Source organism: Pipra filicauda, unplaced genomic scaffold (assembly GCF_003945595.2).
Source record: "Pipra filicauda isolate LSUMZ 115617 unplaced genomic scaffold, ASM394559v2 scaffold3_size10097308_pilon, whole genome shotgun sequence".
In the NCBI taxonomy this organism is placed as follows: Eukaryota; Metazoa; Chordata; class Aves; order Passeriformes; family Pipridae; genus Pipra; species Pipra filicauda.
This window is the reverse complement of record NW_024104532.1, coordinates 4084340-4102500: the sequence shown is the minus strand read 5'-3', so window position 1 is coordinate 4102500 and position 18161 is coordinate 4084340. Positions and strand designations below refer to the sequence as shown.

Genomic DNA, 18161 nt, shown 5'->3' with positions numbered 1-18161 from the left:
AGATTTTTCTGTTTTGTTTTTACTTCAGTTAAAAAAAATAACAAAAGTAAGGGATTAAAACCCAAAATTGCTGGTGTGTTGCAGGGAAGCAGACTAGCTGCTGCTGGCACTGAAGATGTGTGTGCATTAGGAGAGGGCTTGTATTTTGTTTTTTCTTCTACACATCAGCGTCTATTTTTAAGAGTTGTTGACGTCAAGTTCCCTCCGTAGGTTTAGCTTTACTGAAGTGATTAGTGTGAATACATTGAGTCAAGCTTTCAGAAGACTGCACCCAGCCTGTTTTAAGATTTTCCTGCCACCATGAGTGCACAGCACCAGTGGATACTCTGGAAAAGGGTTGCCTGCCCAGGTGAGAGCTGCAGTCCCAGTTTTGGTGGTGCGTGCTTCAAGTTTTGGCCACTCTGGTGTTTTCAGTCTCATCATCTTGTTACTCTGAAGCACAGACACAGCACGAGGCTGTGACAAGGGTGAAAAGCAATGCTGCCATCCAACTGCTGGATGGCTTCTGCTCTGGGCTCCTGCCAAGCAGTGGGGGAGACCAACTCATCTTCAAAATCCATTTCATGGAGCAGCTTTGCGCACACTCCTGCTGCCCTCTCTGTCCTCAGAAAGTACCTCCTGCTGCTGAGAAATCTCTGAAATGCTCTGGCTGTTTCACTTCTGCTCAGGCACAGTAATTGCTTTTTCATTAGAAGATTTCATCTAAATAAGGGATCTTCAACCAGTGGCCTCCAGGCTGCGTGCTCCCTGCTTGGACGGCGAATTAAACCTGCTCCATCCCGCTTCCCGGTGGCTGCTTGGAGGCACTCAGCAGGGTGGCAGCTCCTCCTCTGCTGCTGTCTCCTGCCTTGGTGATTCTCAGCATTTTCTGTGTCCGTCATTGAGCCGCCACACCTGGAGAAATGACTTATTGCTCTTAGGAAACGCTGTTGGGAAATGTCGTGTTGGTTCTAGTGAAGGACGTGTTACCCTGCTGGGCTTCACTGGATTCCTTCTAACCTTGAAACCAGTCTATTTTCTCAACCTCTTCAGTCCCGAGCTACAATTAAGATGATGCTTTCCGTCATTTCTGCTGTGATTAATATTTTTAAAATAGATGCACGACATCCTATCTGAGGGATGCTGAATTTCCATGTTTTCTTCAAATGGAGTGTCGAATCAAAGCATCAGGATGTAAAGCAATTGTGGCTGGATGAAATATTTATATATCTAAGTGCAGGTTAGGAACTATCAACCCTTCAAAAAAAAAACCACTTATGGCTATATCCTACAGTTGTTTTCCTTAAATATCTTTAACTTCTGCTCTTGGTTTTTGAAAGATATTTTGAGAAGCTTTGTCAACATAATTGCTTGGGCTTTTCTCAAGTCTCTTACCCTGTAGCACTTGCCCATCTATTTCCTGTCTTTGGTTTCAGTTTGCCTTTTCTGATGTGGGGAGGACAACTGTGCAACACTGTTTTCAGAACTGCTTTTTTTTTTAACCATTAATGTGTGACCGGGAAATTGCAGGTAACTCCCTTAAGAGAAAAAAAAAAAAAAAAACACAACAAAACCAAAGAAAAAAAAAAAAAGCACAACAAAACCAAAGCAACAAACCAAAACTTCCTGTACATAATGCTTAAAATAAACCTGGACTTGTGAAAAAAGAACATCTCAAATTCTTCATATAAGAAGCTGCTTGTTGATTTGTGTGTTGCAGATGTTCTAGACAGGAGTATGTCTGGTTTAAGTGAATAATAGTCCTCTGGTATCTGATAGTGGTCAGCACAAGATGTCTAGTTTATTAGATATTTTCCCAGGAGTGGACATTTACTCCATCATTGGTTGCTTACAGCAGAGGAACTGGGTATCTGCCTTATCTGCCTTGCTGTCTGCTAGTAAAATGAGAAAAAGAAAGATGAAATGTTCAAAATTTATTCCTCACTGAAAATTCCAGTGTAAGCCCGTGAGAGCCCCCTCGGTGCTGCCTTCTGTGTGAAAAGGTGATCTGCAGGGGGGGGTTTCCTTGCTTCTGTAATTGACCATGTTTTGTGCTAAACTTGGTATTCCTGAAGGAATTGGTGTCCTCCAGAGTGTCTCAGTTTGGTAAATGAGGGGCTTAGCCAGAACTTGGGTGTCTCGCTTGTTCCTTGCTCATCCTGCTCCTCCTCCTCCATGATCTCCAGTTTATAGTGGCTGTGACACTTGTCATCTTTTACTGTTTCGGCTTCAGGTATTTTAATAATAGGAAGATGGAAACTTTTCTCCAAGACCAAGGCAAAATGGTTATTATGGTCAGAAGGGTCTGAGTCACAGAAGGCTTCTCCCTTTAGCCTGGCAAACTTTTAGAGGCAGGTAAAGGGAAATCCTGCCTGGGGTGTGTCACAGGCAGCATGGGCAGTACTCACTGGAGGTATTTTAGTACTTTTAAATCTCTCACAGCCTCCTTCTATAAATACCTTGAAATGGTAACTTCAGGTCATTACTGGGCTTCAGAAAGCATGTTACAGGCAGATTGACCTCTGGAAAAATACTGATTTCTAAGAAGTTTTGTTTTTTCCTGAGTTAGTTTGGACCTGGAGCTGGTAGTTGCTTTTTGCTGACAGACATCGCTGAGAAGCCCAGTGGGCTTTGCTTTTTTGCTGATACATGTCTGAGCTCAGTCCAGAGTAAGCAGTGTTTGGTTTGTAGTGTTACTGCAAAGAAAACTTGCAACAAAATGAACTGTGTGTTTCCATACGTGTTTTGACTACCAGTCATTATACAGAAATAATGAAATCTCGGCGGTGCCTTTAATGGTTCCCGGGTGATCAAGTAAGATTTTTATAGAAGGTCATAGCTGTGGCAAGGCCTTGAATTTTTAACCTTTTCAGGCTCTCACCATCTGTGCAGATCCCCAAAGCCTCTGCTCTGTGCACATTCAGGGCATGATCACTAACTAACATGCAGTCTTCTACCTTTATGCTTAATCAATACTTTTCTTCTCTTTTTTATTATAAATAAGGTCACACTGAAGGAACAGCACCTTGTAGGTGAGCAGCACACTGAATGGCATAAAGCAGTGCTGCAGCCTTCTGTTGCTTCAAATCTTCCCTGTAGCCTCCTTTAATCCTCTCCACCCCCACAGCTTTAAACAGCCTTGTGTTGTAGTTTTATTTTAGAATGTGGGTACTAATGTGGGATTGTGTCAGTTTGCTTGACCTCCCTGGAGCCTTTAACATTTTTGTTGGTTATCCTTGGAGACTGAGCATGCAAATGAATGACTTCCACGCTCATTAGCAGGTCTTTGAATGGCAGCACAGGGATACAGGCAAGTTTGGGAGCAGAAAGAACAAAACAGTACAGGGCAAACCTTTGTCTAGGTCATTCTGTGCTTTTCTATCCCTTGTTGCACATAGGTAGGTTATGGGGAAAATTGTTTAGTCTTAGACAGTAGTTTTCCACATCTTGTTCTCATTTCAAACTGGTGTGAGGCCTCTCTACTCTCCATAAAAGCCAACATTTGCTTTCATGCTCAATCTAAGGGTTGTCTCTGCTGCTCTGCTAGCTGGAGCTATAATAAGTGTTATCTCACACCAAATTTCCATTCATAGCCACTTTGAGCTCAGATTAAACTGTCTCAAATACCATTTTGCTGCCCAGAGTGGGCACTGTGCTGAGCAGGGGATTGTTTGAAGGTTGAGCACACTGCCCACGGTCGTGCAAGGGAGGTGGAGCAGCTCAAGTTGCTGTGGTCACGAGTTCCTAATTGAACATCCCTGCATTGGATGGTCTTAGCATGGTCAGACTGTGCCTTTTCTCTACACAACTACCTGAAAAGAGGTTGTAGCCAGGTCAGGGGTCTTTTTGCAGGCAACCAGCGACAAGACAAGAGGAAACAGCCTCAAGGTGTGTCAGAGGAGGTTCAGATTGGACATCAGGAGGAATTTTTCACAGGAGTTGTCAGGCATTGGAAGGGGCTGCCTGGTGAGGTGGTGGAGTCACTATCCCTGGAGGTGTTCAAGGAACAACTGGACATGGCACTTTGTAGACCTGCAAAGAGAGAAAAAACTGCACAAGTCTGTGGTTGGCAAGAAAAAGGAATATCTCTCAGTTGTATAAACCACTTTTGTTAACTTCCCATTTGGTTTTTTATTTTAACCATGTTAGTCATATGTTTGGGATGCTGAGTGCTAGATGTTCACTCTGGGTTTATGGGAACAACAGACTACTTAAAAATTCAATGGTAACAAAGGCATTAACAACTTCTTTAAATCTGAGTTCAGCTTCTGTGCAGCCTCACACTGAACAGGTAACCTGGTGACTTTAATCACTGTGATACGATGCAGGCTCAGATGATTATGATACTCTGCTTTTTCTTTTTCCTTCAAATCCCCCCACCCTCTTTAAGAAGATAGATGATGGAGAACAGCATATAAATGAGAAGGGCATACACAGAAACTCTTTCACCAACCAGATTTTTTAAAAAATTTTTATCTAAGAAGCCTGTCTAGACAGGCATCTATTTTAATGACATGCAAAGGCTGTGTAGTAGATGAATACTTCATTAGTAAAATGAGTTGTCATCCTTGAACCTTGATGTAATATTTCTTGGAAGCTGTTACCTTCATGCAATATTAGATCCAAGTTTTAGAGGGATATAGAAGTGGCAGTACATATGGTATTGCTAACATGACAACTACCAGGCATTAATACATAACTGACTTTATCAAACCTCATTTGGATAAGGAAGGACTCACCAATGGATCCATCTGTTCTAGATTTAGTATTGTGACAAAAGCCTGTGAGGAAAGGGATGGGGAAACTTACTGTAAGGGATGCCATGACTGGATGACATTCCAAACCCACTTGGATGTGTTCCTGTGTAACCTGCTCTAGGTGACCCTAGAGCAGGGGGGTTGGACTGGATGATCTCCAGAGGTCCTTTCCAACCCCAGCTATTCTGTGATTCTGTGATTACAGCAAAAGCATCTGGGTAAGGTGGTTGAGGTAGGAAGGGACCTCAGAAGTCTGTGTAGTACAACCCTCTGCTGTGAGTGCGTTTCAGGTTATTCCCTTGCAGATTCTTTTCAGGCAGCTGAATGTGCATTATTTTATCAGGGATCTTAGATCCCAGGTGAGTTTTCTAAAGAACATCCAAGCATGGAGGTGAGCACGAGCAGTGCAATAGCTGATGGAACCAGCTATGAGGTAGTTCTCCTGGCAGAGAACAGGATGAGAGGATTACAAAGGCAGTAGCAGAGTCTCTTTATTTTCTTCCGCTTTCCGTTGTAATGCACCAAGCACAATTCCCATCTATCTTGTGCCAGTTGCCACAAGCAGGAGTGAGCTGGTCCCTGCTCACCGAGCAGCCCCTGAAGCACTGGGATCTCCTGCTGGCTCTGGGAGTTGTTCTCCATTGTGGAATTGAGCCAGACCGATAATGTTCCCATAATGGAAGAGCTGTTTTTCAGTGCGTTTGAAATGAGAATTATTAAATGCTTAATACTCATTATCTCCAAACCTCATTCTTTAGGAAGCTGGAATAAGTTCTTTATTATAAAGGGAGGGTGAAGATGAGAGCAGGGCCGTGTTGTGTAAGCAGTTGTACTGGGGCTTAGGAGACAGGCTTGTACCTTTGTCTGGTAGCTTTATGGTAGTTTAAATTTGCATAACCCATGGAAATTTAGCATGGAAGAAACATGGGAGGGGGCTTATATGTGTGGTTAATTATCAAGTGCTTCATCCACACGATTAATTATTACAGCTGCTTTATTGTCCTCTGTATGTGGTGCAAGGCACAGGCTTGCACGAGTATTCCCACGCGGTGCCCTCTGGAGAACAGGAGAGCCACAGTTAGTAACTGCAGCATTGAGCTGTTCGGGTCGTTATTAAGTCAGAAAAAGCTTTTTTCTCTTAACTCCTCCCACTTTGTGATGGCTGTAGGTGAGCTGGAGCAAACCACAGCATGTTTGCACTTGTTTGTCTCAACCCTGTTCATGTTCTGCTCAAAGTCACCCTTCACCGCTCTCGCGTGCTGTTGACGTCAGTACATGTTTTATTTTTTTTCTTATAAGATCTTGTGTTTCTCAGCTGTGACCAGGAATCAGCGACTAATAAAGATGAAGAGATAGTTCAGCTTTTCTGGCTCAGCCATTGCTCTCTAGGAACAGCTGTACTGTAAGACCCAGAAGGAAACCCCCTTACTTTCATCATGGATTTCAGGGAATACTGATCTATATTGGGTTCAAATCAATAGTCTACAGGTGAAAGCTCTACTATTGCCAATTTATTCAGCAATCCAGGCTCAGCTTGGGTTTGGAATGGAGTTTTTCAGTATGAAAAACAAATGAACCAGCTGTTCCTTGGGCAAATGTGTTATATACAGACACTCAGGCTCCTTAAATTAGCTTAGTCTCATTGCAATGCTACATTTTGTTTTGTGTTGTGTTGTCATAATTTCTCTTCCTGCAGCAAGTTGGTCTGAGGGAAGGGAAGAAGAAATGAAAATCTGCTCAGTTTTTAAGTTTTGCGTGTTTCTGAACAATCCTCCTCGAAACTGTTCTAAAACTTAAAGAAATAGAAGGCACCTCATGAACAGAAAGCTGCTTTTTCTGAAGAGAATGGTGTACAGCTTTAAGGAAATGCCAAAATACCGTTAAAACCCGTTAAAACTTTTTATGTTTTCAGACAGGTGTGGTCATATATGCCTGATTTAATAACTCCTGCAGAAGTTTATCTTCATATCATTTAGGTCTCTTAAATTGCTTGTCCTTCTATGTGCAGAAGGACACTTAAGTCCAAACTCTGAACTGCTTAGGGGTGGAAACAGTATTTCCTAGTCCTTTTTTAGTGTTTTCCCTTACCAATCCTGTGAAATATCTCCATCCTAATAATCTTAGTAAAAAAAAGTTTTTGTGGCCTGCAAGGCAATTAATTTCAAAATGTTCCAATTCCTTCTGCTTGATCATCACATCTGCTTATTTTTTCCCCCTGAAATTCTCAAGCTGTCTCCTACCTGGATGACAACCAACAAGAAGCTCTGCCTTGCAACTCCTTCTAGAATTCCTCACTCTCAAAGTGAAGTATTACTTTTGAAATATTAAAATAATCCCATCTGCTGTGGCTTAGCATTGTATCTTCTTTTCTGTCTGACTTGAATTGAGCTTATAAAGTTAAATTCCCTAACTGTGTAGCAGCATCAATACCAAATGACTCTAGAATCATAGAATCAAAGAATATCCTGAGTGGAAGGGATGCATAGGGATCATCAGAGTCCAACTCCTGGCCCTGCACAGGACACCCCAACAATCCCACCTTGTCCCTGAGAGCATTATCCAAATGCTCCTTGAGCTCTGTCAGCCTTGGGGCCGTGATCACTGCCCTGGGGAGCCTGTTCAGTGCCCAACCGCTGTCTGGGAGAAGAACCTTTTCCTCTTATCTGATTATTTCCTGATAGCTAGAGCCTGTTTGACACTGTAAGTCTTTAGCTGGGAAATTTTCAGAGTAATGAATCAGTCAGTGAGACCCTCAAAGCACTCTCTAGATCATGTCCTATGGCACCTTAATTCTGAATGGTAGAAAGTTGGAACCAATTAGGATTTGAGTGGTTGGATTGGTTTATTGGTTGGTTCTGTCACTGGCTTTTCTCAAAGGCAGTTCTTTCTGTTGCAAGTGTTGTTTAGTATGCAAGTTTATTAAAGTCATATTCACATCTAGAGGAACATTTAAAGACACAAAGATTACTCAAGTATATTAAGTATTGATAAGCTTAGATTATGCCTCAATATTGTAAGATCTTTCTCTAGCATCTTGATCTTTCATGTCCAGTACAGAATCCTCACCTAGACCTGCTGCCTGCCACCCATCCTCCCTGCTCCTTTCCTCCTGGAATCTGCTCCTTTTGCATGCTTTCTTTGTATGATCCAGCAGTGAAAATTCTAAGGACAACCTCACCCTCTAGGCTTTGGCATCTGAACTCTGGTTGCCTGATGCAGCACCTGTCTGCAGGGTCTGGGGAAGGAGAGGAAAGTAGTCTAAGTGGGGCTGAGGGATGGAGTCCTCCACAGCTCTGAGCACCGTGCCTGCCGGTGGCAGGGAGGGCACAGGGTTGAACTGTGACACCTCTGCATTGCTCTCTCCTTCTCTGGTTCAAGGGAGGCTGCATCCTTCCTGTGCTGGAAGTGCCTGGTGAGGACCCTGGTTGCCTAAGTAACAGGAAAACCTAGAAAAATTTTTTTTTCCTCTTCTTTATTTTCTCATAAAAGCTTGACATTCTTTTAGTGCTACTTCCTGCTAAATAACTGGCGTGGTCCAAGCTGATGTATCTTGAAAGAAGGATCAGAAACATGATTTTCAGTTTTAACAGCAAAATTACAGAGGCTTTTCTAGTTGGGATGTTTAATTTCCTGGGTGCTTTGCTCTGTGTAAGGGACGCTGCAGCGAATGCCTCGGTGAAGAGCTGCCATCTGGCTGGTGAGATAGGCCTTGCCATGGTGGCTGTGGGTAATTCAACCACTTTCTCTCTTCCTCTCTGATAACTTGCATTTGCCTTCATTGCTTAAAATAGCCCCACACTCACCACACCCGCTGTTAACACGTTCAGCCATCGTTTCACTGTTGAGACCCCACCAGCGTGACACCCCTTCATGTGCTGCTGTTTGAGTTTGTCACTGTTCACGACATCTTGAAGATTGTGGCAGAGTCTGATGCCCTTCAAAGATCACTTGACAGAAAGCCTCATAATGCCCAGCAGGAATGAACTGGCTGGAGAGGACCAGGATGTGTGTGCACAGCTCCATGTCTCCAGGTGAAAGGTCTGGGGGGTCAGTCCTATGAGGAGTGGCTGAGAGAGCAGGGGGGGCTCAGCCTGGAGAAAAGGAGGCTCAGGGAGGACCTTCTCACTCTCTACAACTCCCTGACAGGAGGGTGGAGCCAGATGAGGGTCGAGCTCTGCTCCCGGGGAACAAGGGATAGGACAAGAGGAAAAGGCCTCAAGCTGTGCCAGGGGAGGTTAAGATTGGGTGTTAGGAAGAATTTCTTCATGGAAAGGGTTGTCAGGCATTGGAAGCAGCTGCCCAGGGAGGTGGTGGAGTCTCCATCCCTGGAGGTGTTCAAAGAATGACTGGATGTGGTACTTTGTAGACCTGGGAGATCTTGGAGGTCTTTTCCAACCTGAATGATTCTGTGATTCTTTGGAGGCGAAGACCGACACATCCTCATCTCCTTGGAGCTCTGGCCTGGCCTTCAGTAGGTGTGGAGTGCTGGTAAGGAGGGGATATTGTTATAAAGTCTCTTCTGCTCACAGTAATTGTCTTCTGCACTTTAATCAATGTATCTGGTCTTGAAAGCCATTGAGTGGTAGGTAGTAGGACTTGAGAGTCTTAGGGACATTTTTACCAGTATGAGTGGATGAATGGGATTACTGATAAGGTTTATGGTAACCTGTTCTTACATTAACAGTTTGTTATAAACTGTTTCTCAGTCTGGGATGGGACTGTGGGATTTTATTGGCAAGAGGTTTCCTCTACTGTGTCTTTTTTCATTTAAATACAGACCTCCAAGTTAGCTGCTGTTTTAGAGGACTTGTTTTAATATTGCTTATCTGATTATGATTAAGCAATCCGGTGTTTATAGCCTATGCTTTGACCTTGATGTTAGTTCAGCTGGGCAACGATATAGATGATGAAGAAATTCCTTAGCAAGCTCACCCCGTGATATTTAAAATTAACTCTTTGATATGCTATTCTAAAGTAGGAGCATTGTTTTTAAGATATATGGCTTTTAAAGAAAGGTGCTGCTGGCTAATTGAAAGGCTGTTGAAGTTTCAGTTTTCGCCTTTACATGTACTTGTTTCTGTGTCCAGAATTTAGTACTGTGACATTTAGCAAACAGATGAGGCATACAAAATGAAATTAACATTGTAAAACAAAACTGAAGTGTGGGAACTTCAGGCTTTAGTCTGTAAATGGCAAAGAACCATGAAAGGAATGGATCCAGTATAGTTTTCATAAAAGCTGGTTTGCTCTGAGATTCATAAATGATACAAGAGTATAATGAGTTGGTATAATTATATTTTTCCGGATCTCCTTTTTTGTTTTGCTCTCTCACTAAATCTTAGGTCATAGATGCCTTGTGCTGCCTGTACAAACAGAAAAGCCACAAACAGTAGATGCACCTAAAACATTGGTCTTTTAGCCAAAGAGTTCCACTGTCTATTTTCATCAGCACAAATTATCCTTAAAAAAAAACCGGGACTTCTGTCTAAAAGATTTCCAACTGAAGATGCTGCCATTGCAGTGGGCTGAGTGACACAGTACATCCTCCAGTTATAAATTTATACCGTAGTAATTTTGCTGATCAAACAGCAAAGTTTAAGACAACTCACTGTCAGCATGAAAAAACCTCCAACTAAATAAAACCCCTACATTTCTAACAAGGAGCAGTTGGCTGTTGTGTGCAGAACTGCCAAGTCAAAGAGGTTTTTTAATATTCTGTAGCTCAAGGACTTGGCTCCTCTTCAAACATTTCCAGCTCCAAAAGGACGGGTAATTTGGCAAGTGACTGTGCCCCCTCTAGGGGCAAAAATGTGGAAATTTGTTATAGCAGGTAGATTCGAAACAGTTTGCTTGGAGTGTGAATAGGTGGGGTTTTTAGCCACAGTGAGAAGGGATTTCTGCTGTGTGCAGCTTCCTCAACATCTCTGTTTCCTGGATCACTGTGTGCAGCAGGGCTCTGTTTTTGGCCTTCTCTTACTCTTAAAATGGTATGAAAAATATGCTGCTGCTTTTCCAGGGTAGTACTTGAAATGTATTTTATAAAGTCATACTGTGAAAAACTCAGCTTGTATTTGATACTTCAGGGTGTGTCATAATCCTTGAGCTGTGCTGTGCCCTCTACCATTTTGGGGAGGAGGAATTCCAGATGCAGCCTTGAACACAAACACTCAGATTATCCCAAGGAACCTCTTGGGAGTCTAGGGAAATAAAAATCACTACTGAAACTTCAGGGCTTTGAATATGGGAGTTACAGATGCTTTGCAAATATAAAGTATGTGCTGAGTGTCGTCACTCTGGTGGTGACTCCGAACGGAGCCACGGAGTTGTCTGACTTGGGTGGTCGTGTTTGTTTATTCTGGCAGTGCTCACTAAAACATGAGTCCTGTATGAAACCATTTCAGCAGTTTTCGGATGTTTGAGAAGTTATGAAATCTTCCTTTCACAGTGGTCTTTTGCCTTTTCACAGCTCAGGTTCAGCATCATGTAATTCGTCCAAGTGGCATTTTCTGGGTGCATGTGTGTTCTGAACCTCAGGCTATGCTGCTGGAGAAAGATTCCTCTTTTAAATGACACATGGGAGTACAACATCATCCCTTATCTCTGCTTTTGAAGTTTATCCTGGTTTATCTGGAGGGAGGGATGTGTTTGGTTTTTAGGGGATGCTTTTAACTCAGCCTCAAGTTTCCATACGAGAACAAGTGAAGTGTTGAAGATTTTTGTATCAGTCCTTTAAAGCCTGAATTCAGTCTTCATCGCTTGGGTGGTTTAACAGCAGGGTAAATGCTTCCCAGCATGACCACTTCAGTGTTAAATGTGACATGCATTCATACTCATTTTAATCCCTCTTCTCTCCTAAAGGTGCTCTTACAGAGTGTTACGATGAACTGGGCAACCGGTACCAGCTTCCCGTCTACTGCCTTGCCCCACCTATCAACATGATAGAGGAGAAGGGCGACCTGGAGACTCTGGATATTCCTGATCCCCCACCCAATTCAGGGCACGAATGCCAGCTTCGTTTGCGCCTTTCCACAGGCAAAGACCTCAAACTCATGGTCCGCAGCATGGACACAGTGTACCACATGAAGAGGCGGCTGCACGCCGTGGAGGGAGTGGAGCCAGGCAGCCAGCGCTGGTTCTTCTCGGGCAGGCCCCTGGCAGACAAAATGAAACTGGAGGAGCTGAAAATCCCAAAGGACTACGTGGTGCAAGTCATTGTGAGCCAGCCCTTAGCAAATCCCACCCCGGTGGAAAACTGAATTCTGCTTGTTTATTGATTCTTCTTTCCTCCGTCTCTGTCATGGGGTTTGTTTTCACTGCCCTCTCTTCTTTTGGTTTGTCCTGCTAATGGATTGGTTCCAGGAAATGACCAGCAAAAATTCCATCTGTGATGGAGATCTGCAAAAACATAAAAATGTAAACTGGCCTCTGGGGTTTGCCTGATCTCATATTTAACACAACAGCAACCAGAACAGGGCAAGGGCAAAGGAAGGAAGGGGAAGGCAAAGGGAAAAGAGGGAGGGAATAGACTGGTTTCACTTAATACAAATATGTAATGATCCTGAAAACTGTCGGTGGTGTCCTGATCCATGAGGCCAGAGCAACAGAGAGCACTTTTATTTAAAAAACAAACAAACTTAAAAACTAATCAATGTATCCAATTTCATATCAGCACCACATACAGTTCATGCAAGAATCGCAGCTGCTCTGGGTCAGTCCCACACTGCCCGTTCACGAGGATCCTTTCAGGTGCGACCGAACTCGTGTGCTCTGATGAGGCCCCACCGAGGCACAGCCAGCCCTGGGCAGTGGAGCTGGGCTGGGGGCTCTGTCTCTGCCCCGTGCCGGCCGCTCCTGGTGATGCTCAGACCAAGCAATTGTACATTCCAAGATGGCAATGCAGTCCTGTGCCATTGCTGGCTCCTGAGCCGGGAACGCAGCCCGCCGGAGCCTGAGGCAATAACTTAGTTCATGTAAACTCTCACGTACTGTACTGTAAACTTACCTGCTACAAGACTGACTTAGCCTGAAGTTTCCTGGCTGGTGGGCACCTGAGCGTGCGCCTGCTGAATTTCTGTCACTCAGATCATGAAAAGAGACTTTGATGAGGTGAGCTGAGGTGAGCGATGCTGATCTGCCCCTGAGCGACGGGTGCATCGCCTTTGTCCAACAGCACTGGTGTAATGGGTCCAGGTTAAACTGCAATTACACCCAGATGCAAAGGATTGTAGCTTCCCGTGCTTTCCTAGAGGGCACAAAGCACGGAAGATGGTGAGGAGGACACAATGGCACACAGTTTTCAGCTTTTGGTGTGTCATTGGAAGCAGGAGCCAGTCTTCTAGCTGTGGTGACTCTCCAGCCAGGACAGCTGGAGTTGTCCTCACCAGCACGCACTTGCGACCCGGAGTGTGGCCGTGGTGCTTCACAGCCAGTGCTTTCCCTTCCGAGTGTAAGAGGGGCCTTTCAGCAAATGACAAATCCTTTTGTAGTCTCAAAAATCTGAATCAGAGCATATGGAGATGGGGGGGACCAAGTAGCTTGTTCCCTCAGTTGGAGATGCTCTGTGTTGCCGTGGCAGCTCTGCACCCCTGCCTGGCAATGCCTTTGGTTGAGATCAATGCCCTGTTCCTTTTAAACATGATTTCTAGTTTGCTTGGGTTTTAAGCCATCATTGAAACGAGTTCACTTCTTCCAAAGTCAAATGTGCTATTTGTGTGTGAATAGCATGTTTTTATTGGTTTCTGTCTTCCCTCTCTGAATTAATGGTGTAAAGCTGCAGTTGTCACGGCTCTTTCTCGTCTGCTGGTGAAACTGGTGGGTTACCTGGAAGATTTTAAACCTGTTACTTTTGGTCCTTCATTAGTTCCATAAAAGTCAGTTTCTTGAACTCAGAGGGAGTTATTACACCACAAGCATGAGCACAGAGCCGGGACAATCAGAGGTCACTTGTACAACAGCACAAGTCTTTCCCAGCAGGTGGAAGCAGAATTTACATCAGTGGTGGGAAACAGATCCACATTTTATATGCACTTCCCACTCTACCCCACAGAACTACAGCTTTCTTTTTGGTTGTTGTGTTGTATCAAGCCTGTGTTTTTCTGACAGCTCCTTTAGCCTCACTTGGGTATGGGATGCCTGAAGTGCAGTGGCAGAGCTGTGTAAAGGAAAATAAGTTCCCTGTTCTCATAAACACCAAAGTGACTTGCTTTTCTTTCTTCTTTTTTTTTCTTTTTAAAGATAAGAGTGAAGCTGATAAATACTAATCTATAACAAGTTTTCTATTGTGGAGTTTTTTTAAGACAAATATGATTTACTGTACTGGGGTTTTGCAGCCAAATCTTTTGCATTCCAGTGGGGGAAAAATATTTGATACATAAACAAGTCAAAAATCTCTTGGATTTTCTCTGGGCAAAGGATGGTTTGATGCCAGGAAGATACTACTGGTCTCATAAGGCACAACTTACATATCTATATAAGTGGTCTTCACGATGTCATTTCCCTGCAGTCCCTTCTGGAAGGGGGGAAATCGTGATAGATTAAGGAAGAGCAAACCAGGGTGACAATTCTGGAACTGTGAACACTAAAACCATGACTTTTTAATTTTTTTAGGATACCTTTTGTTGAATTTTTTCTTTTTCTATTATTATTCAGGCCGTTGTCACCAGGTACTGTTTTTGAGAGGACAGCGTGCAGGAGCTGGGAGAGCTCCTTCTTTCCCTCTCCCCCTCTTAGTTGGAAAAGGTTCAGTTTTATTACACTGTTATAGATGACCATGTTTTATATTAATTGCTTTTATGGCAGGGAGAAAGGTGATGATGTGTAGGTCATGAGTGGGTTTTGAGTAGAACAGAGACTTGGTTCTTGAAAATACTCTTTCCTCTAACAGCCTCCCCCCCTCCTTAATTATATATCAAAAACTGAAAGAGTTCAATGGTAAAATGCTTTTAGAGGTGACAGTGAAGACTTTGAACCTCTCTGTATAAAATTACAGAGGTACTAAGCACATACCCTGCAGAAACAAAATTTTACAAGATTTGTGTTGGGAAATAATTTTAAATTTCAAAATATATATTAAAAAGTATCAGTAATGAAGGTGTACAGGCATATGACAGACATGTCCCACTATAGAACCAGAGGAGAGAACAGTTGTTTCTGTCTCTGAAATGCCTTGTCTTTGCCCTACAAGGTGGGCTTTGGTGCAAGTACCAGTGCAGGGGAATGGGCTGGGGCTCCTGTGGGATGAGTTTCAGGGGCAGAAGGGGTCTCCCCATGTCCTGAGGTAGGGAGTTCAGGCTTGTTTGAGTGCAGGGCAGAGTGTAGGCATAGCTCAAGAGAGACTAACCAGGTACTCAGCCACTGGCAGCCCCGGTGGGGGCTGGTGGCTGCTCAGGGGAGGATGGATAACAGCAAACTGGTGTGTGCATCCCTGTTTTGCAGCAGGAGGATGTTGGCAGCATGGCCTGGGTTGTGTTTTGGAACTTGGTGGGTTGCCCCACACCCTCAGGTGTCTTGGGTATAAGTGAAACAATGCAACAAGTTTTTTAATGCACACCACCAATGCCAAATACAGGCAACTGAGAAGTAATAGGTTTGGGGTTTTTTTTATTCACTAGACCCATCAGCCCTTTGTGCCATTCCTGATTAGCTCTGGCTGTGACCTGATGCCAGTAGATAACCTTTTTTACAGTGTTAGTGACAGGTCTGTTTGACATAATTCAGATTTTTATACTCTTTATTGTTGCTTCTGCCTGACACAGAAGTAATGACCTAATGAAAGTCCACGCTCCTAAACAGCTCGAAGGGCAGAGAGGCATGAACATGGATAGTCTGACAGGGCCAGGGAGCTCCAGAAGAGCTGCAGGTGTTGCAGGTACATTGCTTGGTGCATTGCAGAAGGATGCTCAGGGACTTCTACAACCAAGTGTCAGCTGCTCCTTCTAGAGTGTCCAGCTCCCAAAATGTCACTGACTGCCTTGGCTCTTTGTGCATGACAGTTTATTGGTGTCTTCTGCAGAAAACACAGCCTGGAAACTATAGTTTTCTGAAAGTCTTTGCTTCTCTGGAGCTGGGAAATATTTTGGAAAATGAAATAGTGTGTGTTGGCAGTGTAATGTTTCGTTTGTTAATAGACACCCCAACAGTAAAAGTAGGGGTAACAACAACAAAAAACCTCACCCCAGGAGCAACCAAACAAAACCCAGCTCCTCTTTGCCTTCCACACAAAGTCCCTAAGTGGCTTTGGGGAGGAGAGGAAAGAAGGATTCATTGGAGCAACAGGGCAACCCATGGCACTGTGCATAACCTTTGGTGAAGCAGATGGTCGACTGATAAAATATTGCTGTAGTGTGATGTGCTTCTGCATATATATCCATTGCTAGTAAATAATGTAAAATCTTCTTTAAAAGTATTTAAAAAAATACTCTTTCTTACAATGGTGGGATGCTTTTACCCATGGAATTTTGAAAGCATTTTCGCTGTGTAGGTGTTGACGAAGTGAATGCTGAACGTTTTTCCATGTCTACGATGCTTCAGAAGCACGAGTGTTTCTGACTCTTGATCTATATTTTACAAACTTTTCTATGTTACTGTACATACATCCAGGACCCTGCACCTTATGCAGAGAATGTTTACATAAAAGAAATTTTTTTTTGGCTTTTTCCCTGCGCTGCTCAAATCCTGTTACTTTGAAATGAAAGTAGTCTCTGTTAGAAAAAGGGGCTTTTTTTTCCTTTGCCCTTCACCACTTCCCCCGTAAGCAACTCCCTCCTGGATGGTGGCTGGAAGCTCTGGGACGTCTTGTGCTCTCCTGCAGTGGGACGTAGAGGTGTTTCAGAAAGGCGTTTTGGAAAATGTGCTTTGGGTGGGGGATGAGCTTCATACGCTCTGCAGCTTCCTTGGAAAACAGCGAAAAATGTGCTTCAAACCCACTAGGTGTTGGTGGTCTGCCTTGCAAATTCATTGGGAAGCCTTGGATTCAACTTCCCAGCGTCTGCACTTCTGTTTTCTCCCCAAGATGATGAATGTCCTGCTGTTCTATCTGCAGCTACAAACGCTTCTGTTGGTTAATGACTGTATATACAAGTCTGCCTGGTTAAAGACTTCCCTTTCCATGAAGTGTTTTTGATTGCTCTGCTCTACAAATGACTCTCCTCTTCCATATTTCATCCACGTAGATATTCCGTAGCCGTGTGTGTGTTGCTCTTGTCCGTAGGAGATGGAGATGGAGCTCTCCTTCCAAAGGGAGATACATGCCACTGAGCCTACACAAGTCAGGCAGCTGGAAGATGAGATGTTTTAACCAGCAGACTTCTTACCATGGACTTTGAGACTTTTAACAAATGCGTCTGCTGGACTCTCCATGAAAAAGTGCATTCCTGCCCTCCGAGCAGGACCACGTGTTGGGTATATATCCAGTAGAACTGTATATTTTACAGAGGAAGACCATTCAATCAGAGCCATGGGGCAAATAGAGAACTTAAAATCCTGACTCCTGCCTTAAAACCTTTAGTTCATCTTGAGCTCCAGAAATTCTGCACCTGCTCATTCCCAAGTCCTTTTTTTTTTTTCTTTAGGAAATTGGAATCCAGTCAAAGGCTGGAGACAATTTAAGGCAATTGAAAACAAAATAAATTTGAACTGATGGCTTCATTAAAATAACTAACTGGTCTTGGATTAAAAACCCTACTTGTGCCTCTGAAGTCCAGAGAATGTTTCAAAAGTGGAGGTGGATTTGAGCAGTGATGGAAAGGACTGCGTTAGCTGGCCGCGTGTGACACTTGCTTTCATATGCTCTGAGCAAGAGACTTCGGTTTGTGTCCTCTCTGCCTCATGGGAATGGCTTTCAAAGATGGCTGGTACCATCAAATTTGTACTTCTTGAATAAATACCTTCATTTTTATGGTAAAACTCTTTGTATGCAGTTTGATTGTGTGTGCCACGTGACAAACATTCCTATTCCACAGGATATGGTGCTAGACTTGGTATTGACACAGGAAACACACAGCTCCAGCCCACAGGGGAACAGGGATGAGGGGATTCCAGTGACATGACTGTTTCTTCCTCTGTAAATTTATAAAGACTTTTAGAATCAAATCTACCACTTGTGTAAAATAGGCTTTTTAACTTTTTTCCCTTCCTTGGCTTCTGTGGTCAATGAAGAATTCTAGACCAATGTAAACCTACTATGAACATAGGTAACTTCTAAACTGCATTATGTATTTTATGTTGTGCCTCTGGTACTTGGCTGACACATCACAGTCTTCAGACTGATAAATAATGTGATTTTTTTTATCGTAGGGAAGATCTTTTACCACTGAGAGCAAATGATCCTGAACTTCTATTGGAAATACTGTACAAATTTCCTATATTTAAAACAAAAAACCCCACCTTTTTCTTCCCCTGCATTTAAAAAATAAAAGTAATAGTGGC

General features: G+C 43.5%; 1 protein-coding gene across 5 annotated transcripts in view; it reads left to right on the top strand.

Moving 5' to 3' along the window:
• The window catches only part of UBTD2 (ubiquitin domain containing 2), a 51714-nt gene extending 34075 nt beyond the window's left edge, over positions 1 to 17639 (top strand). For all 5 annotated transcript variants that reach the window (XM_027718667.1, XM_027718670.2, XM_027718669.2 and 2 more), the window contains exon 3: positions 11595 to 17639. In XM_027718667.1, the coding sequence (XP_027574468.1) occupies positions 11595 to 11992 (398 nt within the window). In that variant the 3' untranslated portion in view covers positions 11993 to 17639. The remainder of the gene's footprint in view (positions 1 to 11594) is intronic.
• Positions 17640 to 18161: the final 522 nt, after the last annotated feature.